This window comes from Notolepis coatsorum, assembly GCF_963971535.1.
Source record: "Notolepis coatsorum genome assembly, chromosome: 1".
Classification (NCBI taxonomy): Eukaryota; Metazoa; Chordata; class Actinopteri; order Aulopiformes; family Paralepididae; genus Notolepis; species Notolepis coatsorum.
Window position 1 is genome coordinate 305,395,840 of NC_140165.1, and position 24,822 is coordinate 305,420,661.

The 24,822-nt window shown below is 42.4% G+C and overlaps 2 protein-coding genes across 2 annotated transcripts in view; both read right to left on the reverse strand.

Annotated features, from left to right (window-relative positions):
- The window catches only part of arhgap32a (Rho GTPase activating protein 32a), a 76,149-nt gene extending 59,556 nt beyond the window's left edge, over positions 1-16,593 (reverse strand). Inside the window, 3 exon segments of the mRNA XM_084331855.1 lie at positions 4,109-4,214; positions 5,250-5,363; positions 16,435-16,593. Of these exon segments, the coding sequence (XP_084187981.1) occupies positions 4,109-4,214; positions 5,250-5,338 (195 nt within the window). The 5' untranslated portion in view covers positions 5,339-5,363; positions 16,435-16,593.
- Positions 16,594-23,859: 7,266 nt separating this feature from the next.
- Positions 23,860-24,822, reverse strand: part of igsf9ba (immunoglobulin superfamily, member 9Ba) — a gene marked incomplete at both ends in the record, with an annotated part of 134,018 nt that continues 133,055 nt past the window's right edge. Inside the window, 1 exon segment of the mRNA XM_084310994.1 lies at positions 23,860-24,080. Within this exon segment, the coding sequence (XP_084167120.1) occupies positions 23,860-24,080 (221 nt within the window).

Sequence of the window (24,822 nt, forward strand, 5' to 3'; positions counted from 1 at the left end):
CCGGAGCTGTGAGCTGGATTCGAACAGGCAAATCCAGCTCAGCTCCGGGGCTGGTGACGAACGCAATCTCCGCTCGGCCACCTAACCGCCCTTGTAATAACATTTTCTAATAAATATGCATGATCAAGTTCAACAACGTGTGCTTTTATTTTGATATTCCTTAATTCCATGTTGAAATTACACGATGCATTAAGTGTGGGGTCGCCAAAAGAAATCCTAAATAAAATGGGGTTGTGGTATAAAAAAGTTTGAGAAGCCCTGGTTTAGACATATAGCCTCACTCCCAGGACTAAAAGTGGTAACACGTAAGATCCAATGTTTGTTTGTTTTGTTTGTTTGTTTCATGAAGATCAATTTGCGATAAGTGATCAATGTTGTATTGACTTGCTTTCCATCTACTGAGTTAGTCTTCTATTCATTCATGTTAACTACAGAGTTAGTCTTCTATTCATTCATGTTAACTACTGAGTTAGTCTTCTATTCATTCATGTTAACTACTGAGTTAGTCTTCTATTCATTCATGCTAACTACTGAGTTCGTCTTCTATTCATTCATGTTAACTACAGAGTTAGTCTTCTATTCATTCATGTTAACTACTGAGTTAGTCTTCTATTCATTCATGTTAACTACTGAGTTAGTCTTCTATTCATTCATGCTAACTACTGAGTTAGTCTTCTATTCATTCATGTTAACTACAGAGTTAGTCTTCTATTCATTCATGTTAACTACTGAGTTAGTCTTCTATTCATTCATGTTAACTACTGAGTTAGTCTTCTATTCATTCATGCTAACTACTGAGTTAGTCTTCTATTCATTCATGCTAACTACTGAGTTAGTCTTCTATTCATTCATGCTAACTACTGAGTTAGTCTTCTATTCATTAATGCTAACTACTGAGTTAGTCTTCTATTCATTCATGCTAACTACAGAGTTAGTCTTCTATTCATTCATGCTAACTACAGAGTTAGTCTTCTATTCATTCATGCTAACTACTGAGTTAGTCTTCTATTCATTAATGCTAACTACTGAGTTAGTCTTCTATTCATTCATGCTAACTACTGAGTTAGTCTTCTATTCATTCATGCTAACTACTGAGTTAGTCTTCTATTCATTCATGCTAACTACTGAGTTAGTCTTCTATTCATGTTAACTACTGAGTTAGTCTTCTATTCATTCATGTTAACTACTGAGTTAGTCTTCTATTCATGTTAACTACTGAGTTAGTCTTCTATTCGTGTTAACTACTGAGTGAGTTAGTATTCTATTCAAGTATCTTCTATTAATTCCAAACAAACTGGTGTTGCTGCTGGTGATGTAAAACACATCACTTCCTGTGTGCAGACACCAGTGTTTGGAACAGCTGAGAACAGCAAACGAAAAAGCATTCATGAACTGGGAATAGGTAGAATCCCTACTGTGTTATGTCAACTGGTGATAGAGAGTCAGAATAATGAATAATGAATAACTGGTGGCTCCTAAATCTGTACAGAGTGTGCAGTGTCTCCCACAGGATGACAATTTACTTGTGGTGGTGGTGGTGGGTGGTGTATATATATGTGTATATACAGTATGTGTATGTATATATATATAAATCAGTATCTTCCTTTTGAATAAAATATGCCTTTTCTGCATTCGAATTGTTACAAATAATTTGCCTAATCCATGTCAAAAGAGAGTAGCCTATAGCAAATTTGGGTTGGTGTGAACATGCGTAGGTTTGTAGCGTGACTTGGTCATACAGGGATGGCGAGGATGCGTAGGTTTGTAGCGTGACTTGGTCATACAGGGATGGCGAGGATGCAGAGCATGTTAGACGCATTGGACCTGTCAGGACCGGATATCCGTTTTTAAACAACCTTCTGGTCATATCCAAAATGCTCCCACGCTACTGATTCAAGTCGCTTTTCTGGCGGATATAAGTCCCTTCTGTTGTTTTGGTTTTCACAGCATGTGTCTCCTCTGTAAACGAATGCACGTGTGACCGTTAATGGGAGTGGCACTGGCTCTCACAGAAACAAGTTTTCACTGCACACAGAAACGGCGCAGCACGCGAGTCGTGACAGGACAATGTCGAACACTTCCAAAACTGAAGGTCGCCGTTGGTCTGTGTGCGTTATGGAATCACAAATGCGTGTGTCTTGTCAAAATATTAGAATTCTGATGTTTTTCTACCAGGGCGTGTCTTAATCTACCTGGGCGGGCCCGCCCAAATAGAGCCTATGTATGGGAAGCATGTCACATGCTCAGGCTTTAACCTGGTTACTTGCTTGGAGCCTATGTGCTTTGCGTGTAGAGACGCCGCTGGCGGTCAACACCAGTTAGCTGTGGCCATTAGCGCTGGCTTACTCTGTGGGCGGGATCCACAAAGAATGGATTGCATTGCACGGTGCTAATTCCACCCTTACTTACAATTCATTATGAATTGAAAATGGGGGACCCTGATGTAAACAAGACGAAAGTCTTTCTCTGGTCTGCATCCCCTTAACAATTGTGTGTATTGAGCTGTACTGTATTGTACCCATTCTGCAATCTGTTAATAAAAAAAAAGCAAATGTGAAGCTTAAATGACAAAAACGCACAGCGTCCAGAAACTTTGGCCAACTGACTTTCCTGAAGGAGGGGAAATAACTGAAAAAAAGTCAAACAGAACCAAGCTGCCCCTCCGGATCACCGTGTCCAGGCGGCACAGAGCCCGGTTACTGAAGTATTGTGTTGCAGCCGAGTCACAAATCTAATATACTCTTGTAGATCTCTCCCTTTCTCTCTGTCTCCACCTCTCTCCCCCTCTCTCTCTCTCGCTCTCCCACCCTCCCTCTGTGTGTGTGTGTGTGCGTGCGTGCGTGCGTGTGTGTGTATGTGTGTGTGTGTGTGTGAAAATCTTATTTTCATGTCATGTCCGACGACCCATCCCTTATGGGATTATAAAAACAATAATTTAATATAACATTCACTTCCCAAGGTTTGTAAGCTACAACACCATGCACACTGTCAGAGGCCAAAATAAATACATCACATATATGTTCTTTTCGTATGTTTATCCCAAGCTTTCTCTAAATATTCTGCAAGTGCAAATACCCTGTGATCAAAAATCCATTTTAGTCTTTCTGCACCACTCAACCACATTAACTCAAGATTTTTACAACTGTCTAATAATAACTCTTGATAATGGACAATAAAACATCAAGTGAAACTCAAGTATTACAGTGTGTGTGTGTGTGTGTGTGTGTGTGTGCGTGTGTGTGTGCGTGTGTGTGTGTGTGTGTGTGTGTGTGTGTGTGTGTGTGTGTGTGTGTGTGTGTGAAAATCTTATTTTCATGTCATGTCCGACGACCCATCCCTTATGGGATTATATAAAAACAATAATTTAATATAACATTCACTTCCCAAGGTTTGTAAGCTACAACACCATGCACACTGTCAGAGGCCAAAATAAATACATCACATATATGTTCTTTTCGTACGTTTATCCCAAGCTTTCTCTAAATATTCTGCAAGTGCAAATACCCTGTGATAAAAAAATCAAGTTTAGTCTTTCTGCATCACTCAACCACATTAACTCAAGATGTTTACACCTGTCAAATAATAACTCTTGACGCAACTCATAATATAATGGACAATAAAACATCAAGTGAAACTCATTCTCAATATCAAGTATTACAGTGTGTAGGGCGGCTAGGTGGTGCAGTGGGCAAGGCGCTCACCACCAATGCAGGAGACGCTGGGTTCGAGCCCAGCTCTCCGCATTGCTATCAGCTTGGCTGGTCGTTCATACTAATACAATTGGCAGTATTAGGGGGTGGGAAGCTGATGGGTGGGGATCGGACGTTGTGGACAGCGACTCCTACAGGTCGGTTGGCGCGCCTGCGCAGCAGAATCAGGAAGCGACGGAGGAGGCGTGCCCTCCAAACGCAGACCCCCGACGCTGAGAGATCGCGCTGTGCAGGTGAAAAGATGCGACTGCTTCTTCCTCAAGTACCGGAGGGGACACGTGATTCAAGGCTTTGTGTGTGTGTGTGTGTGTGTGCGTGTGTGTGTGTGCGTGTGTGTGTGTACGTGTGTGTGTGTGTGTGTGTGCGTGTGTGTGTGTGTGTGTGTGTGTACTACGTACCATGGCAGTGGATGTCTCCTGAGGATGCCTCTCTGTCGGAGAGGCGCAGCTGGGAGTCCCGGGCGAGGCGTCGTCATTAACCTGATCCGCACACGGAGACACATCTCTGTGACGGACAGAGAGACACTGAATTAGTATTCGTGTAGCCCGAGAGCCTTCTCCAACAACAACAACATCAACAACACATGCTATGTTCTTGAAATACATCGGAGGGAGCAAGTGAGCATGCGAGAGAAAGGGAAAGAGAGAGAGAGAGAGAGAGAGAAAGAGAGAGAGAGACACATTACCATTATGCTGTTGGGGCTTAAAATCATGACATTGCACCAGTGCGGTCCAGCACTATATTAGGTGGTATTTGGATGCTTCCTAATGAAGTCGTGCACTGAATACATGATCACGATCATAGTCAACCCTCCGAGAAATGCATCTAAACACTTGCTATAGCATCAAAGCTGTGTCCTCCTGGTTGGCTTTTGTTTATATGCTCAGGTAAGCAAAGCTGTTCCTATTGTGCCAATCATGAAGGCAATCCAGCCACAAGGGAGTGCCTCGCAAGCAAAGCCATTAGCTGAAATGTGAGTCACGGAGCCGGGGAGTGAGGGGGGGGGGGGGGGGGGAGAAAAGTCCATTCAAGTCAACTTTCAATCGGAGACAAAGCAAAGAGGAGCAGCCTCCGCTCCGTGTCGCCGCGCGGGCAACACAGGGACCCTGTGGAGATCAGGAGATATAGGGACTCCCAACACAGGAAGTATGTCATCCAAGTCGTTGACTCATCCACCTCAGGACTGGAGACATTTTGTTTGTTACCCTGCCTACTCACTGTGATGCAACATCGATCTACTGTGTGTGTGAAGGGCTAAATTAAGCCTCATCTCACCGAGCGTTCGTCATTTCTCCATTCTCTCTCTCTCTCTCGTCCTCTCCCCTCCCACACACGAATGCACACGTGTGGGATGCATCTACATCAGAGAGCCATGCTTCATCATCCCCCACACACTCGTTCTACTGTGTCTTCTGTTCCATGTATGTACGTTCACACACACAGTCACACACACACACACATCCACCCACCCATGAATGTTCCTTTATATGATATCTGCCGAATTCAGACCAGAGTGTGAACAGTGAGAGAGTAACTCACCCTTCAAGGACATCACCACTTCCTGGTTCTCCCCGGGCTCCTGAGGCAGCATTCTCAATCACCGCGGCAACCACACATCCAGCCTCCATGATACCGCCTTACCGCACCAGATCACTGTAGAGAACGAGAGAGCGAGGGAGGGAGGGGAGAGAGAGAGGAGCGGAGGGGAGAGAGAGAGGAGCGGAGGAGAGAGAGAGGATAGAGAGGAGCGGAGGGGAGAGAGGGGAGCGAAGGGGAGAGAGAGGAGCGGAGGGGAGAGAGAGAGCGGAGGAGAGAGAGAGGATAGAGGAGCGGAGGAGAGAGAGGGGAGCGAAGGGGAGAGAGAGAGGATAGAGAGGAGCGGAGGAGAGAGAGGGGAGCGGAGGAGAGAGAGAAGAGCAGAGGAGAGAGAGAGGAGCGGAGGAGAGAGGGGAGTGGAGGAGAGAGGGGAGTGGAGGAGAGAGGGGAGTGGAGGAGAGAGAGGGGAGCGGAGGAGAGAGAGGAGCAGAGGAGAGAGGGGAGTGGAGGAGAGAGAGAGGAGCGGAGAGAGAGGGGAGTGGAGGAGAGAGAGAGAAGCAGAGGAGAGAGAGAGAAGTGGAGGAGAGAGGGGAGCAGAGGAGAGAGAGGAGCAGAGGAGAGAGAGAGGAGCGGAGGAGAGAGAGGAGCGGAGGAGAGAGAGAGGAGCGGAGGAGAGAGAGGGGAGCGGAGGAGAGAGGGTAGCAGAGGAGAGAGGGTAGCAGAGGAGAGAGGGGAGCGGAGGAGAGAGAGAGGAGCAGAGGAGAGAGAGAGGAGCGGAGGAGAGAGAGAAGCAGAGGAGAGAGAGGGTAGCAGAGGAGAGAGAGAGGAGCGGAGGAGAGAGGGTAGCGGAGGAGAGAGAGGGGAGCGGAGGAGAAAGAGAGGAGCAGAGGAGAGAGGGTAGCAGAGGAGAGAGGGGAGCGGAGGAGAGAGAGAGGAGCGGAGGAGAGAGAGAGGAGCAGAGGAGAGAGAGAGGAGCAGAGGAGAGAGAGAGGAGCGGAGGAGAGAGAGATGAGCGGAGGAGAGAGAGAGGAGCAGAGGAGAGAGAGAGGAGCGGAGGAGAGAGAGAGAGGAACGGAGGAGAGAGAGATGAGAGTCAAATGGACTAAAGCTGCCAGACATTAACCCAGTTGAGGCGGCAGCAGCCTCTCCCAAGACTAGGGCCCAGATTCAGTCTGGAATCTGTGAGGACATCCAACTACAAATCTAGTCTCTACTCCATGGCAGGCTGACTTTGAGACGTCACCATAGAATGTTTGAGCCTTTCTCGCCATTACAATTCAACGACATTTGTAGTAGGGGGTGTCACGGTTAAGCAAATAAAGCGATTACAAAAAAAGACAATTGATTAAAGATGACCGCTGCATCAATGCTTAGAAACATCCCGTCTGGGTTAGTTAAATGATCCAAAGCGTCTAATCTGATGATGGAAATACAAAAAGAAGAATTAGGCTTATTTCATTCAGAAGCACTGAGTCTGAGATTGTTCAAAAAAAATGCTTAAAACGTCAGTAAACTGTTCAAATGTATAACATTTTCTGTTTTCTTTGGAATAAAAAATTTGTTGTTCGGATAATAATTGTCGGATGATTCGACTGATAATCGTTTAGCAGCTGGGGCTCTGGACTTTTGTTTCCACGCGGGCCGGGCGGTTTTTTAAAAGCGGAGAATGCGTCGGTATCACCAGAGAAATCATCACCCCGGCCGCTGTCAGTCACAGTGTCAACAGAGTGGCTTCTCCTATTCATCGCTCGCGGAGCAGCTCCAGAGAGCGTGTCGCTCGGTGACATCACACATTAGAGAGAGAATCAGCTTCCTTGTCTCCAGCACTGGGAAGGGACTCGTTTTATTAAATCTACACATCTTGACTAAACCACGCTGCTACACTCACACCACTAAACTACTACGATCACAGGAGGTTGTGCGACTTCTAAATCCTTTTCCCCTTTTATCCGTGAATGAAATAAAAATAAACCACACAAGGGGGTTTCTATATTTGTGTTTCTGAGAGAGACAGAAACTATTCCAGTAACGGTTACGTGTGTGTGTGTGTTGCTGTTATGATAGCCCCTATGAGGATATTCCATCCACGAGAGCCGACACCATCATACTACAGTATCTGTATGTACTGTAAACAAACCAGGAATGCTCCGACTAAGTGAAAGCAGACTCCTTCAAAACACGACTCTGTACTCCGTAATCTTCTCCCAGCTATGGCTCCCAACACCTAGTCGCTAGTTAATGCATGTCGATAACAACGAAGATTGCAAAGTGTGTGTGTGTGTGTGTGTGTGTGTGTGTGTGTGTGTGTGTGTGTGTGTGTGTGTGTGTGTGTGTGTGTGTGTGTGTGTGTGTGTGTGTGTGTGTGTGTGTGTGTGTGTGTGTGTGTGTGTGTGTGTGTGTGTGTGTGTGTGTGTTAGGACAGCCGAATCCCGTCCAATCTTTCGCCGTCGACTAAAGACTCACTTCTTCAACCATTATCTGAAATGATGAAAAAAAATAAAAAATAAAAAATCTAACCCTGACTAACCTTACTGTCATGCACTTGTCCTAATAAACTAACCTACACTGTAACACGCAACACTTTGATGAACATTGTTGCTCAGCTGATAGAGTTATACCCTTCTTGCTGTCTTGTCGCACAGAACTTGTAAGTCGCTTTGGATAAAAGCGTCAGCTAAATGACTAAATGTAAATGTAAATGTAATGTGTGTGTGTGTGGGGGGGGGGGGGTCTCTCTTCTCACACTTAGAACATCAAAGTTCTAAAACTCAGCGCTAAAAATTGTCAGCGCAGGCAGTCAAATAGTGAGGCCGTTTTACCTCTTCCTGAGTCAGGTGGTCTAATCGCCAATAGAGATGTTTTTGGAGCGGGGAGATTTATCGGCACGGCCATCACTGTGGTAGCTTTCTCCTACTAGAGCCATTGGCCCAACGCCACGCTGTGAGTGCTGCTGCTGACTGAGTCCCACTGGCCCTCCTGACTCAGCAGAATGTGCCCAGGCAGAGTAGCCACACACACACAGGCCAAATCAGGTCCACTCTCCCCCCATCGCATCTCATCTCTCCAATACAGACAACATAGTTACCTTGCCAGAGGAGATACCCAATGTGTTGTTGTTGTTGTTGTTACACACAGGCAACATATTAATTCACGGTTGAGAAGCGTTCAGCCTTTACATCAAAGTGTCACATGGGAGAGAAGGCATAATGAGGGTGTATACACCTGCCAGGTTATGGAATAGGTTAGTCCATTATGGATGACAACAGATTAACCAAAGTATTCATAGTTAAGTGGGGTAAACGACGGCATGGGCCTTGGATAGCGGACATAAGTGAGGCTTTGTAAATGTGGGTTTGAATAATTATTCATTAAACTACAGAAGATTGATATTTTAACATTGCATAAGGTTAAACCTAACTGGACACATTTAGAGTTTGCAAAACAAAGCTATGCACTGTATTGTGAGATTTAATTATATGACTTATGACCACTGAAAACGATGTCCTGTATAATTTGGTAAGAAAAACGCTGTGCTCAGATTAGAGGTGGTGTACTGCCACTTCATACTGAAACAGGCAGGTATGCTGGTTTGGAAGAAGAAAGTCGAATGTGTGACCTGAAGGAAATAGAAAATAAATATAATTTTCTTCTGTGTTGTTGTCCTTTCTATTTAGAAGATCCATGATGTGTTGTTACACAAATACTGAGGTTGATATGTTGTTTAGTAACACAAATACTGAGGTTGATTTGATAAATATGTTGTTTAGTAACAAATACTGAGGTTGATGTGATAAATATGTTGTTTAGTAACAGACTGAGGTTGATGTGATAAACATGTTGTTTAGTAACAGAGACTGAGGTTGATTTGATAAACATGTTGTTTAGTAGCAAAGACTGAGGTTGATGTGATAAATATGTTGTTTAGTAACAGAGACTGAGGTTGGTTTGATAAATATGTTGTTTAGTAACAGAGACTGAGGTTGATTTGATAAATATGTTGTTTAGTAACAGAGACAGAGGTTGGTTTGATAAATATGTTGTTTAGTAACAGAGACGGAGGTTGGTTTGATAAATATGTTGTTTAGTAACAGAGACTGAGGTTGGTTTGATAAATATGTTGTTTAGTAACAAATACTGAGGTTGATGTGATAAATATGTTGTTTAGTAACAAATACTGAGGTTGATGTGATAAATATGTTGTTTAGTAACAGACTGAGGTTGATGTGATAAACATGTTGTTTAGTAACAGAGACTGAGGTTGATTTGATAAACATGTTGTTTAGTAGCAAAGACTGAGGTTGATGTGATAAATATGTTGTTTAGTAACAGAGACTGAGGTTGGTTTGATAAATATGTTGTTTAGTAACAGAGACTGAGGTTGATTTGATAAATATGTTGTTTAGTAACAGAGACGGAGGTTGTTTGATAAATATGTTGTTTAGTAACAGAGACGGAGGTTGGTTTGATAAATATGTTGTTTAGTAACAAAGACGGAGGTTGATTTGATAAACATGTTGTTTAGTAGCAAAGACTGAGGTTGATTTGATAAATATGTTGTTTAGTAACAGAGACGGAGGTTGATGTGATAAATATGTTGTTTAGTAACAGAGACGGAGGTTGGTTTGATAAATATGTTGTTTAGTAACAGAGACGGAGGTTGATGTGATAAATATGTTGTTTAGTAACAGAGACTGAGGTTGGTTTGATAAATATGTTGTTTAGTAACAAAGACTGAGGTTGATGTGATAAATATGTTGTTTAGTAACAGAGACTGAGGTTGGTTTGATAAATATGTTGTTTAGTAACAAAGACTGAGGTTGATGTGGTAAATATGTTGTTTAGTAACAAAGACTGAGGTTGGTTTGATAAATATGTTGTTTAGTAACAGAGACTGAGGTTGATTTGATAAATATGTTGTTTAGTAACAGAGACTGAGGTTGATTTGATAAATGTTGTTTAGTAACAGAGACTGAGGTTGGTTTGATAAATATGTTGTTTAGTAACAGAGACGGAGGTTGGTTTGATAAATATGTTGTTTAGTAACAAAGACTGAGGTTGGTTTGATAAATATGTTGTTTAGTAACAAAGACTGAGGTTGATGTGATAAATATGTTGTTTAGTAACAGAGACTGAGGTTGATTTGATAAATATGTTGTTTAGTAACAGAGCCTGAGGTTGATTTGATAAATATGTTGTTTAGTAACAGAGACTAAGGTTGATTTGATAAATATGTTGTTTAGTAACAGAGACTGAGGTTGATGTGATAAATATGTTGTTTAGTAACTCAGAGACTGAGGTTGATGTGATAAATATGTTGTTTAGTAACAGAGACTGAGGTTGATGTGATAAATATGTTGTTTAGTAACAGAGACTGAGGTTGATGTGATAAATATGTTGTTTAGTAACAAAGACTGAGGTTGATGTGATAAATATGTTGTTTAGTAACAGAGACTGAGGTTGATTTGATAAATATGTTGTTTAGTAACAGAGACTGAGGTTGATTTGATAAATATGTTGTTTAGTAACAGAGACTGAGGTTGATGTGATAAATATGTTGTTTAGTAACTCAGAGACTGAGGTTGATGTGATAAATATGTTGTTTAGTAACAGAGACTGAGGTTGATGTGATAAATATGTTGTTTAGTAACAAAGACGGAGGTTGGTTTGATAAACATGTTGTTTAGTAACAAAGACTGAGGTTGATGTGATAAATATGTTGTTTAGTAACAAAGACTGAGGTTGATGTGATAAATATGTTGTTTAGTAACAGAGACTGAGGTTGGTTTGATAAATATGTTGTTTAGTAACAGAGACTGAGGTTGATTTGATAAATATGTTGTTTAGTAACAAAGACTGAGGTTGGTTTGATACATATGTTGTTTAACACAAAGACTGAGGTTGATGTAATAAATATGTTGTTTAACACAAAGACTGAGGTTGATGTGATAAATATGTTGTTTAGTAATAGAGAGACTGAGGTTGATGTGATACATGTGTTGTTTAGTAACAGAGACTGAGGTTGATGTGATAAATATGTTGTTTAGTAACAAAGATGGAGGTTGGTTTGATAAACATGTTGTTTAGTAACAAAGACTGAGGTTGATGTGATACATATGTTGTTTAGTAACAAAGACTGAGGTTGATGTGATAAATATGTTGTTTAGTAACAGAGACTGAGGTTGGTTTGATAAATATGTTGTTTAGTAACAGAGACTGAGGTTGATTTGATAAATATGTTGTTTAGTAACAAAGACTGAGGTTGGTTTGATACATATGTTGTTTAACACAAAGACTGAGGTTGATGTAATAAATATGTTGTTTAACACAAAGACTGAGGTTGATGTGATAAATATGTTGTTTAGTAATAGAGAGACTGAGGTTGATGTGATACATGTGTTGTTTAGTAATAGAGAGACTGAGGTTGATGTGATACATGTGTTGTATAACAAAGAGACTGAGGTTGAAGTGATATGTTTAACACAAAGACTGAGGTTGATGTGATAAATATCAATGATTCACAACGATTTAAAAAGATACATTTAGGTTTCTAAATTATTTAGGGAAAGCGTGGTCTTTGAGGACGAGAGCAATCCACCAGCAGAGATGTATGCGTGTTCTATTCCTCCTGTATTAGTTGGAAGCTGTTTTCATGTAATGGAAGATGATGTATTATAGATTATTATTGTGCGTTTTTAATTGATGTCCTACATTGTTATTAATGTTTTATAACAGTGTCCTATAATTTCATATGGATTATTATAGGGCCACAAAGTGGCATGAAATGTAAATAAAATATTAATTAATTCATATAAAGTGTGTCACTCCGCAATTTCTTCGTAAATGGCATCTCCAATAAATCTTACATATAAACAAGGCGCCGCCAAGCGTGTACTGTGACCTTATCAAGATGGGGTGATGGCTACTAAGCCAGAGCCTAGTGTGAAATCATTATCAAGAGCAGAGCAGCAACAGAAACACATCTGAAACCGCGATTGCAATGTTTTGACTAACATGCAGATAATAGCCGAGAGATTCCTCTGTGTTGTGCCTCATTCCGCGATAGAATGTTGCGTTGAGCAGTACAATGACCCGACCTTGCTGATTGCACTGAATGTAGAATGAGCCTTTTGAAATATGAACATCTTGTGCTTCACATTGCAGTGTGCATTCAGAGACGCCTGCCTGCCTGCCTGCCTGCCTGCCTGCCTGCCTGCCTGCCTGCCTGCCTGCCTGCCTGCCTGCCTGCCTGCCTGCCTGCCTGCCTGCCTGCCTGCCTGCCTGCCTGCCTGCCTGCCTGCCTGCCTGCCTGCCTGCCTGCCTGCCTGCCTGCCTGCCTGCCTGCCTGCCTGCCTGCCTGCCTGCCTGCCTGCCTGCCTGCCTGCCTGCCTGCCTGCCTGCCTGCCTGCCTGCCCGCCGGCCCGCCTGCCCGCCTGCCTGCCTGCCCGCCTGCCCGCCTGCCTGCCCTCCCTGTCAAGGAGCCACAGGCTTTTGTTTCTATCTCAAAGACCTTGCCGAAGAAGAGCTGACGGAACACAGGGCGTACAACATGAACTAAATGAGTTCTTACGGTCTCTTCAACACGGCAATATGAAAACCACATTGTTTGGAGAGGAGATTATTATGGAAATGATCTTAAACTAGGCTAGCTAGTCTCTTTTTGATTTATGTCAAAAAATAAAGACATTTTCCTTCTCTCTTGGAAAAAGGCGTGATTTTATATCTTTTTGACGTCTTCTTTTTTTTTATACAATTGTCATGGTGCTTTTCCCATTTAAATCCAAATCCAATTTCTATCCCAATATCTTTAGAAATCTGCTGCATGGATTTTTTTTGATTAACTTAAAATAGCCTACATGTACTCTGTATAATTCTATGATTTCTATATGTTGTTGATATTTGACAGTATAGTAAAAATCCATATCTTGTAATATTCGGCATACCTCCCAGATATTGTCAATATCTAATATTAAAGGCTGGCCGGGGCCTCGCTCTGCGTGACAGCTGGCACCATAAAGTCAATCTTGACCATCTTGTGATGAAAGTGTATATAGGGGTTACTGTGACGGGGAGGCACAGGAACTAATCCTTCCTTTGCTTCTCTGCCAGTCATATTGAATTGAAGGCAATAAGAAATAATCAATTTTTGATGCAAGCATGGAAAAGACATCCGATTATAACCCTCGAAGAGAGAGAGAGAGACAGAGACGCAGTCCTGATGTTAAAGGGGAACTATTTTACTATTTCTTTCACTATTTGGGCACTTTTACACAATTCCTGTGAGTTTATGGAACACCTCTGTAATTATAATTTTTTTTAATTCATTGTTTTGTATTTGTAATCAAGTCCTCAAAAACAGCATTTTTCGACCTCAAGATCTCGAGCCGTTTTGAGGCTGGGCTGTTAAACCACTGTGTGGCCTGGTGGCATCTGCCACATTATCATGCAGCTGAGTCTCTCTGACATCACAAATCAGCACATTTTCAGATGACTCAGTTCAGTGAGGGTGAATATTGTGAGAGGAGAATTGGAAGAATGCGCCAATATGAGAATTAGAGACATAGATCATATTAATATAAGTCCACATAGCTATGAAACAATGCTAAACACTGAAAAGGGCCATTTATAAGATAGTTCCCCTTTAAGAGAGACCGGAGTATAGCAGAGACCTAGCAGAGACCTAGCATCGGCGTCTGCTGGCCTACATGGTATTCCAGGAAAACTAGGGCAGCGGCCGGCCTACGCAATCTCGCACACTGTTTAGGAAACCTGTACTAGCTAGTATATGGGTTTGTGCAAAGGAAGAGAAACCTACAACACTACACACCAGGCGCTACAATGGCACCACACAGATATCTAACAGGTTTGCTACACGCAAAGTAGGCCATGCAGGCCGCACTCATAGCTAATTTGTCACATATGAAACGCTGAGCGAAGCGGAGTCACGGCGAATGTGTGTGAAGTAGTAGACCCCACGTGGTGCAGTGGGCAAGGCGCTCACCTCGAATGCTGGAGACGCTGGGTTCGATCCCAGCGCTCCACATTGCTTTCAGTTTAGCTGGTCGTCCGTACTAATACACATTGGCAGTATTAGGGGGTGGGAAACTGATGGGTGGGGATCGGGCGTTGTGGACAGCGACTCCTACAGGTCGGTTGGTGCGCCTGCGCAGTAGAATCAGGAAGCGATGGGGGCGGCGCCCCTCCAAAGCGCAGACCCCTGACGCTGAAAGATCGCGCCGCGCAGGTGGAAAGATGCGACTGCTGCTACCTCGGGTATCGGAGGGGACTTGTGAGTCGTGCTATGTGTGACTTAGTCCACATTGCAGCCGGCTTGTGGGAGGCAAGAAACAACGTTCGAGACAGGGGAGGGTTGAATTGGACGATACGAAATTGGGATGGGAGAAAATAGAAAATGGGAGAAAAAGTGGATAAAAAAAAAAAGGTAGTAGACCCTGCGACCCTCTTCTGTTCTGGTCCCGACGTCTCTCTCTCTCCCCCCCCCGGAGGTCTGACAACACAAGACCGCCACCCAGAGCCCCAGACAGACAGCCGAACTTCCGGCGGGGAGATGGTGGCACGTCGATGATGGAGAGACAGAGAGAGAGAGAGAAGAAAAGAGAAGAGAAGAGACAGACCCATCTGGCCATGAGGGGAAAGTTACTTCCAACGCTCACGCTCTCGCTTCTTTCCGAGGTGTGGAATGCAGTCAATAAAGAGATGCAGAGGAGAAAGGGCCTGTGGTTGCTATGGTAACACCCCACCACCACCACCCACCACCACCACCGCCCCCGCCTCCCTCCCTCGTCCATCGTGACTTGATGCACCCCCAGACGGAGGAGGATGAGGTACCGAAGAAGAGGAAATGAAACCTCGGGAGGAGGGACCTTCGGCCGATAGCTTATCGACCCGTTGTGTCGGAACCTGCCTCGGGGGCCGATGATGACATGTCTCCTCTAGTCTCCACCCTGGAGGATTCGGCGCCGGCCGCACTGCTGTCTGTCTGTCTGTCTGTCTGTCTGTCTGTCTGTATGTCCTCTGGAGTGAGCCACAAACGCAGACACTTTTACATGGAACTTATAGAGAGTGCAACAGTCACTCTCTCTCTCCGCTGAAGCTTTGTCATTGCTTTTACTTCCCCTGGGGGGGGGGGGGGAGAATCATATGAGCCTATAATCTGCTCGAGATATACGAGGGTGAGATTAACTTCATTGCCTCGGCATCTCACCCTGAAATTGATGTCCTCCTGGCTCATATTCGTCCTGCGGTGCTCGCAGGTCTTACAGATGAAGGGCAAAGACCATGCAGGCTGGACAGCAACATCACAGGGCTATATGCTGTGGACTACATACAGGCTAGCTAGGCTATAGGACATGGTTCCATAAGCACTTTACCCTGTCACAGAGAAATTCCCACAATCACACACACACTGCAGGGCTTGTCCTTCCTAAATTCTATTTTGGATTCTGATCTAGATGCAATGAAGACCTGGGGGAAGGGGGGGGGGGGGGGTAGTGGTGGTGGAATTTTGTGAAAATCCTTCATTGTATTAAACCACTACCCTTGTCAATCTACCACCGCCCACCACCACTGCAACAAACTGCTAGAGTCAAGGCCATGATGATGAAAGAACCCTAACTGGAACATTGGCTAATATTAAATAAAAATGACACCAAGACCATTGTTAGATCGAGGAAGAAGAAACACAGGATAGATGGTAAACTATCTTCACTACTGTGACCATAATAAGCCATATTTAATATATTACCCTTAGAAATCAGCCGGAATCATCCTTTTTCATAATCGAGTATCCTGACACACAATGTCATAATAATGGCTTGTGGTGGTCCGAGTTGAAAGTTTGTAACAGGTCACACAGATCACTGCTTCTTTCACCAGCAGAGGCACAGACAGAAACGTCACTTACTTACACAATATCCCCCACAAGTTTAGCCAATAGCTGCTGAATCAAAACCCTTTTCAATTGAACAAGCATAATAGAATTGTCTAGTTTCGAAATCGACCCCAATGTCTATTGAACAAGCATCAGATTGTCTAGTTTATACTGGAGCAAAAGCACCGACCATAATCGATCCGAGATCGATTCCGGGTCTTTTTGCTCCAGTATGATAAACTAGACAATTTGATGCTTGTTCAATAGACATTCAATAATTGGAAACGTTATATAGCCTACCTGTAAACTGTTACACACCACGCTTCTCCGCGCAGCCGCGGCTCTCTGTGTGCAGTGTATAATAATAGATTAGATATTAGATAATATAAATATACATCGTACAGGAGGACTGGGCTTCTCGACGACAACACTCGGATGTGTAATAATCATCATCATGAGGTAGATTATTCCTCGACATATTAAACTATAGTCTATAGAGGTGCGCAGCGCCACTCCAGCGGCAGAACAGCCTCGTCCGCCTCTCTCTCTCTGCACGGATCTGCACCCGGCACTGGGCGCGTGCACGAGTGCCGCGTGCCCGCGCACAAAAGTCAAAAGAGTAGATAGGGGCTCCCAAACTTTTTTTTTTCATGTCATCATGGACCCCCCCCCCCCTCGGGGCCCCTATTTGCATTTTTTGTTCCTGAGGTATCTGAGATTCTTTTTTATGTTGTTGTTGTTGTATTGCACTGCACTACTATTGCACTATTTAGTGCTACTCTTTTATTATTTTAAAATGGTCAATATTATGTGTGTACGTGACGTGACGATCGAGCCATAAACAGGGAGGCCTGTTGTTGGGATGTTGGATCCTAATGTGAACAACTGTGATTTGGTGTTCTATGTCTATTTTGCTCATTTTATGTTTTTTTGCTGCTGTGAAGCACTTTGAACTGCAATTATTGTATGAAAGGTGCTATACAAATACATTTTTTTATTATTATTATTAATGATTTAGAATTCCATTGCTGTATATAGTGAAGTGTGGGGAGAAACCTATGATTAGGCTGGATCATTTAGTTTCAAGTTCAAGTTCAAGTTTCTTTATTAGTCGTCATACAGAAGTACAGAATACTTTTATATAAAATGCTTCTTTCTGTTACGCTCCAGGGACTGTGCTAGACAAAAAATAGATAAGTATAAAATAAGTATAGCAGTATAAAATAGAAGTCAAGTACGTTGACAAAAGTGTTCAGTATATACATATACAACGTACAATGCAGAGTAGAAGTAACTGAGTTACAATACAAAATATACTATACAGTGCAAAGTATTTAGCTGGGGATGCCCTTGAAAGAGCCCTGCATGGGGATGCATGCATACTTTATGAAAAATAAGTATTAACCCTTTCACTACCACACTACAGACGGTTAACCATCTGTAGTGTGGTAGTGTGAACCTTCTGTAGTATGGTTGTGAAAGGGTTAACCTTCTGTAGTGTGGTTGTGAAAGGGTTAACCGCTTTGTCGTGTGCCAGTGAAAGGGTTACCCTGCTGTATTGTCGCAGTGAAAGGGTTAACCATTTGGTAGTGAAAGGGTTAAGAAAATAACTCCAGCCGTCTAAACGTTATGTTTCAGTAACAGTTACAGGCCTGTGTGTAGGCCTACTATATAGAACTACGTTTTTTTTTTTAAAGCACTAGCAGCAATGGACGTCCTCTTCATGTCTTCAGGTGTATGCAGAAGGCTTGTCATTTGTTTGTTTCCATAAGCCTGCAATGAGGAATTTGAACAAGAGTACAAAGGTCGTCCGGACAGTCCTATCATCATTCAAATCGGTGCGTTTTTTCTGCTTACGGCAGGTCACTATCCACTCCTGTGCTGTGTGGGCGGAGACAGTTGAGAGGGAGTGGGTATTTTTAACCTAAAACACTTGCCTAAACAATTGAAAAATAAACATTTGAGTTGATTATTAATCATAAAGGAGCAGGGCATAATTGCAAACCAACACTGGTCTGGTTGTTGTGTATTCAAGGAATACTATGATTTTCAGAAAGATAATTTGAACCGATATAGTTCATAGGACTATATAAACCTGTCCCAAAATTCTAGAAAATATTCTCCTTGACCTGGTTTTAGTGTATCTTTATAGTTGCCCTCGTTTCTAATCTGTCCAACACCTACCCCCTGTGTCCAGCAGAGGAAACTACACCTGTACAGAGCACAGAAGAGAGGTCTACAGTAGCTGGTTCACGAGATTAAAAAGTATAATAAAAAATATATATAAAAAAACACAAACACACTCTTTTCATTTTTTTATTATATCAAAATACAAAAATTTGAGGACAATTTTTATATGGGACTAAGCGTTGGAAATGATATGGTGACATGAATAATACAACACTGCTTTTCAAACTCCCAACAGACATCATGCTCATATATAGGCGGATGGTAGCTCACGCATAGGCCACCGCAACACTTCTGGTATTTTGAGTGCAGTACGTGGTCCATACTAGGCCTGTGTCTCCATCGCTACGAGCCGCCAGATGTAGTAGTAAGCCCTCGCATCGCCCCCCCCCCCCCCCCTCCCATAAAAGGGTAACGCCACATATCACCAGGCTTTTTAGCTCTATAGTCACACACCCATCACTCTCCAGGCCACTGGTGGCTTCAGGCCAGAGCGTATTTAATATTTTTTTGTTCAGCATGTATTTATTTTTAATAAAGAACCAAGTTCCATGGCAGTTGAAACATGACGAGTGAGTGAGTTACACGTGATCCCAGATCATTTAGAATTCCCCGGACAGCAGTGGCAAACAAGAAACTCAATACAGACTAGTATCATACATAAGGCTTCGGTACAGCACCGTACAGTATGAGTTAATTGCTCACAAAAAAAGTTAAGTGAAGCGTAACACCTGATGTAATGATAGAACAACAGAACAACCTATCAAAAACAAAACAAACAAACAAACAAACAAACAAACAAACAAACAAACAAACAAACAAACAAAAACACCAGGTTATTTTAAAATAGACAAAAAAGTTAAAAAGTGTTAAATGTTTTTGCTTTGAAATATTTACATATGAACAGTTTTTGATACATGTTTCAATTGAAAAGAGCATTATGGAAACAAACTATGCACAGGAAAAAAAATAAATAAAAACATAAAATACAGAATGTAAACATGAGATGTACAGCAGAGTTCAATGGATGTAAATTACATGAAACAAAATGGATATTTTTTTCTCTTCCTTTTAAGCACTACTTGGTTTGCTTTGAGTATGAGCATTAGCTAAAACAGTCAACGATGTAGTGCTTATTGTAGCCTACGATAATAATACATTCTAGTTTCTCAGTGCTGGTACACATGAAAAAACAAGAGAATATTTAGAAAATACTACATATTCTATTTTCTGTCCAATAACAACCAGGTCGGATGTCCATGAATGATTGCTAAATAGGCGTTTTTTTGTATCGTCTCTACATGCAAGATTAATACAATCAAATGAAATTGGCTCTACATTATTATCCTACCAGCACCCAGTGATGCACTAAAAAGCCGTATAAGCAGAAAAATCGGTAAACGGAAAAAGAAAAACTGATCTAACAGTTACCTCCAAAGCAGCCCTCTTAAACCCTTTCACTACCACAGTACCAAATGGTTAACCCTTTCACTGCGACAATACAGAAGGTTAACCCTTTCACTGCCACATGACAAAGGGTTGACCCTTTCACAACCACACGACAGAAGGTTAACCCTTTCACTACCACGACCGTCTGTATAGTGTGGTAGTGAAAGGGTGAACCTGCTCTAGTGTGGTAGTGAAAGGGTTAACCTTCTGTAGTGTGGTAGTGAAAGGGTTACACCACTGTACATGTTTCTGTTGAATATGCAAAAGAGCCCGGAAGACTACATACATTTGTAAAAATCCTACATGGAGAGGAAGTTATGAGCAATAGCTTTCCCAATACCATTACCAGGAGAATCAGCATAAATACAACGTGGTCTGATGGATACTCATGGCTATACTGTACAGTACTAGTAAGACTCTTTATTGTCAGCGGTTGGTGAAATTAGATAAGAAGTGTATGCCCCTGCAGTTGTGTGCTTGAAAAAACAGTGCTGTTAACCAAAGTGTTCAGACCTGTAGGAAGTGTGTATACAAAGATCCCCCTTGTGACCTCACTATACTCTAAGATTCCCTCGTGAGTGTGTGTGTGTGTGTGTGTGTGTGTGTATGTGTGTGTCCTGTTAGCCGTCTGATTCTAACCCAAATTAGGATTTGCGTTGGTTAAAGTAGACTATTCTCAGTATCAACACAGATATACTTTGGAGAGGGTACCTTGGAAGCACAGACAGACATCGCAAACACAATTATAGAAATAGGTTATCATGAGTTCATTCAAATGTAACACCGTTAAGTCTACCGTTTTGAGGTTATATTAATCTTTTTCGGAAAGTCACCAGGCGGTTGCCACCTGTCTGGTGCCGTGTTCAATAAAGTCCGCTATCGCTGTCCATTACAACGGTGGCGGTGTAATGATAGTACTTATAGTCTAACAGAGCTAGCTTTAGTCAGGGCTGAAGAAGAGTTGCTTGTGGCAAAAAACCATAGACCTCTATTCTACAGCACCACAAAGTTAAACATAGCACCAATTCATAATGTTCAAAGCAACTATGTCCTAAAATACTTTTTTTTATTTTTTTCATTTTTCTTCTTTTTCCCTTTTTCTTTCTAAATGATAAACTAATGTAAACACAATTTCTTTCACAGCACATTATTGTACAGAAACCTCCATGACTATGACATGTCTGTGACTCCCAAGAATGTTTTTCTTCCTTCAGCTCGTTTGCTTTGCTCATCTGAAGGCAAGTTATTTTTGCATGAATCTCTCTACATGTGTGCTCATGAGAAGGGGGGAAAAGATACAGTTTTCTGTGTGTTCCAGAAAGGTTATATAGGGGGCGACACATTTCTGCCTCTAAAGCTTTTAGAATTGGCATTCACATCATTTACATCAGAGAAAATACTATTCAACTTGTGCAGCCAACGGGCTATGGCAATAATACATTGTACGGTGCTAACATTTAGGTTTATTTTCTTCTCAGGTAAAATAACTTCTGCTAAGATATGAGAAAACGAGGCACCTTAAAATGTTTTATAAACATTGTCCACTTAAAGCCGTACTGTAAGCAAATACCTTTATATATAATCTAATTTATTTTTCATTTGAACCCTCCCATCTTTTCATACATCCTTATACACAGAACATCTTCATCTGTAAAACATGGTTGGATTTATCTTTACAAATACAATACACACCATGTACAGTACATAACAAATATAGATTTTTTTCTCCCTCCCCCCCACCGTATCTTACATTGAAACCAATTCTTACAGTAGAATATGCACTTTGATGTATCAATTTCAAACAACCTAGTTTCAGGCAATCGTCGCTTTCTCACTTTGTCAAAAAAAAGGTTTTGAGATATCACCGAGAGCCGAGATTGGAGCCAGCTCGTTCATGTGGATATTGGGAACACCTCTGCTTTGCTAGGGGTAGACAGAAATCTGTTATTTGAAATATATCTTCATAATATGATTGACCTAGCTTTTGAGATAGATTGAGAGAATGAAGTTACTTGGGCTTGAAAACCTCCGTATGGGTATAACAAAACGATCCTAGTCGGATTTCTACAACAGAGTCGGGGGTCAAAATAAAATCGTATGAACTTATTGTGCCAACTGGCCACCTTAACCAAGTACAACTGCGCTATAACAATATGACGCCTCCAGGTCATTCAATGTACGGTGACATCGGTAACATTCATTTCCTGTACAGCAAAACATACATTCTTTATCGGTTAGTGTTTGAAAAAAATGAACAAACATACAGAGAAATAGCTAGCAAGTAATATACAGTTGTTAAAGATATAAACAGTCGAGATGGCCACTGTTTGAAGGTTTTCTCCGTCAGTCGTCACCTTTGTCTCCCAACTCTACGAAGCGACGACAGTGATCACGTTTCTGATCTAACGCTAGTTTTTAACACCTTTTTGCTGAGTTTTCTCTGCATGAGAACTACAGTACAGTGCTTCTGTACTTACGTAAAATCGACACTCTACTGATTAACTTTTTTTTTAAATGTTTTATTCTTTTTCTTTGTCTTTCAAATCTACGCTTCAACTTTATACTTTGAAACCCCGGAAACAAACGACATTATTATCACTAATTGTTATCATAGATCTGTTGAATATACACAGTCAAAGCAGGTATCCGTTTTCAAATATACCGCATATATATAAAATTATTAACAGTAATGTCTTCTTTAGCATGTTCTCTCATGTGTCCTTGGCAGAGAACTTAAAACCAGTACACAGGTAATATTGGAGTCCCTCACTCCCAGAAAAAGACTTAATGTGAAAAGGCGAAGGAAAAGGCAGTTGACTCTTATGGTAAAAAAAAAGAAGAAAGAACAGGAAACAAAAACAATAACAAAAGAGAGAGAGAAGGCAAAAAGGCACCTAGTTATGTGCCACGTTTCACAAATGACTCCATATTAATGAGATACACTTCCATACACATTACAGTTCCTCACCCTGTTCTACCCCTACCCAGTCGGGCCTCCTTTTCGAACGTGACGGTCCCAAAATGATCTCGACGAGAGAAGGCTACGGTCCCTATGCCTTTAAAAGGATGCTATGATGACCGGATCGAAAACGCGTCGATCCGTCAAGCGCTGACGTTTTTTAAAAAGACTACGTCTCAGAACGGTTTGTACCGCGAATATAATAATACCATGGCTCGGCGTCGGATGATTCGATTTGAGAATTAAGTCGTGTTTGCCAGTTTTTGATCATTAAAAAAAGAAGCTTTCAAAAACAGATAAAAGTTAGGCCATTATATCCATTTCATGAGAGTGTGTTGTGTGTGTGTGATATAAACCTTTTTTTCCTCCATATGCTTCATATGAAAAAAGGTCAAGTACGTACAGTACAGTATACCACAAGAATTACAGCAAGTCTGCCTTTACTCTGAGGTATATATTGTGATAAGAACCCTGTGTTAGATACTGACACTATTTGTATTGTAGGAAAGGTAGACTTATGTCCCTGTCCAAAGGACGCACCAGGCTTAACAGTACACCAGGTCACTGAAACACCTAAAGATATGGACCCTCCGATGACCAGTGAGCCAGATTTCTTTTTTATTCAGCCAACACGTTTTTTTTCTTTTATTATTACCGTAGGAGGGAGCTTATTCCCCTTTTGTTTTGCTATTTTATGTACATCATATATTTTCAGAGCTAAGTTTTTCAGGTGAGATCCTTCAGAGACAAGTAGTAGTAGTAGTAGTAGTAGTAGTAGTAGTAGTAGTAGTAGTAGTAGTAGTAGTAGTAGTAGTAGTAGTAGTAGTAGTAGTAGTAGTAGTAGTAGTAGTGGTGAGGACTCAGGAAAAGCCATAGTTATTGTTTTCAAAGTTATTTAGAAAAAAGAAAAAAATGCCAGAGACAGGTTTCCAACCTTGGAGCATTGAGCCTGCTGTTCCCAATTGCCACCAGCAGGGGGAACCCTAAGGAATAGTAAAAGTAGTGGTATTAGCTTGAGAGCAGAGAGATCTGGACTGAGAGGGGGGGGGGGGGGTTGACGTGATTAGTTGAGTCCCATGGCTTGGCCTGTCAGTGACAGAAGTGGGTGGAACATTATCGCCGGGGGTTTTTCAGCGCAGAGTGCCGTAGTTGGGGCTCTCTGAGTCCGCGCTGGCCAAAATGCCCGCCTGGTCCTCCGCGGCGGACCGTCGGCGATGCAGGAAGGACGTCAGGTAGTGATACGGATTCGACTTCCTGTTTGGCCGTTTCCTCTTCCGGCGGACGTCCGGCTCCTCTTCTCCCTCTGGGGGTGTCTGGGATCCATGCTGGGTCTGAGAGGGGGACACAACACCTGTAGGCGGGAGACGGCTCGTCGTTAGACCATGTGCAGTCGACAGACCGCTAGACCTCAGAGAGAGCGGTGCACCAGCTACGCTACCATGCGCGCCTTTTGGGTTCATCTAGAACAGGGCCGTCCAAAGTAGGACCCGCAAGACAAATTTGTCCCTCAAGCTATTTATTTATTTTTCTCTATTTTTCTGTATTTTCTTTTGCTCCCATCCCAATTTAGTCATTATGCCAATTCCCTTCCTGGTCGTTGCGCGCATTGCCCCACTGTCGGCCTAGGGAGGGTGTAGAACTACCACATGCTTCCTCCGATACATGTGGAGGAGTCAGCCAGCCGCTGTTTCACGCTATTTCCCCCCGATCCCCTCCCTGCTGAACAGGCGCCCCGACCGACCAGTAGGAACCGCAGTTTACAACGACCAGGACACACACCCCACCGGCTTCCCACCCGCTAACACTGATAATTGTGTTAGTAGGGACGCCTGACCAAGCCGGAGGTACCGCTGACAGCTGGATTCGATCGCAGAGTCTCTGTGGTGGTAGGCGAGTGCATTCTCCACTGCGCTACCCAGCTGCACCTTCAAGCTATTTTTGCCCTTCCAAAGGGTTCCAGAGAGTGACAAATATCATGTATTTGGTAAATTTTGGTGCAATAAAAATTATATTTCAGGAGAGATTATCACAAGGAACAAACACGATGACATAAGACTGAAGATGATGTTGTTTACTTGGTACATTTGCAAAAA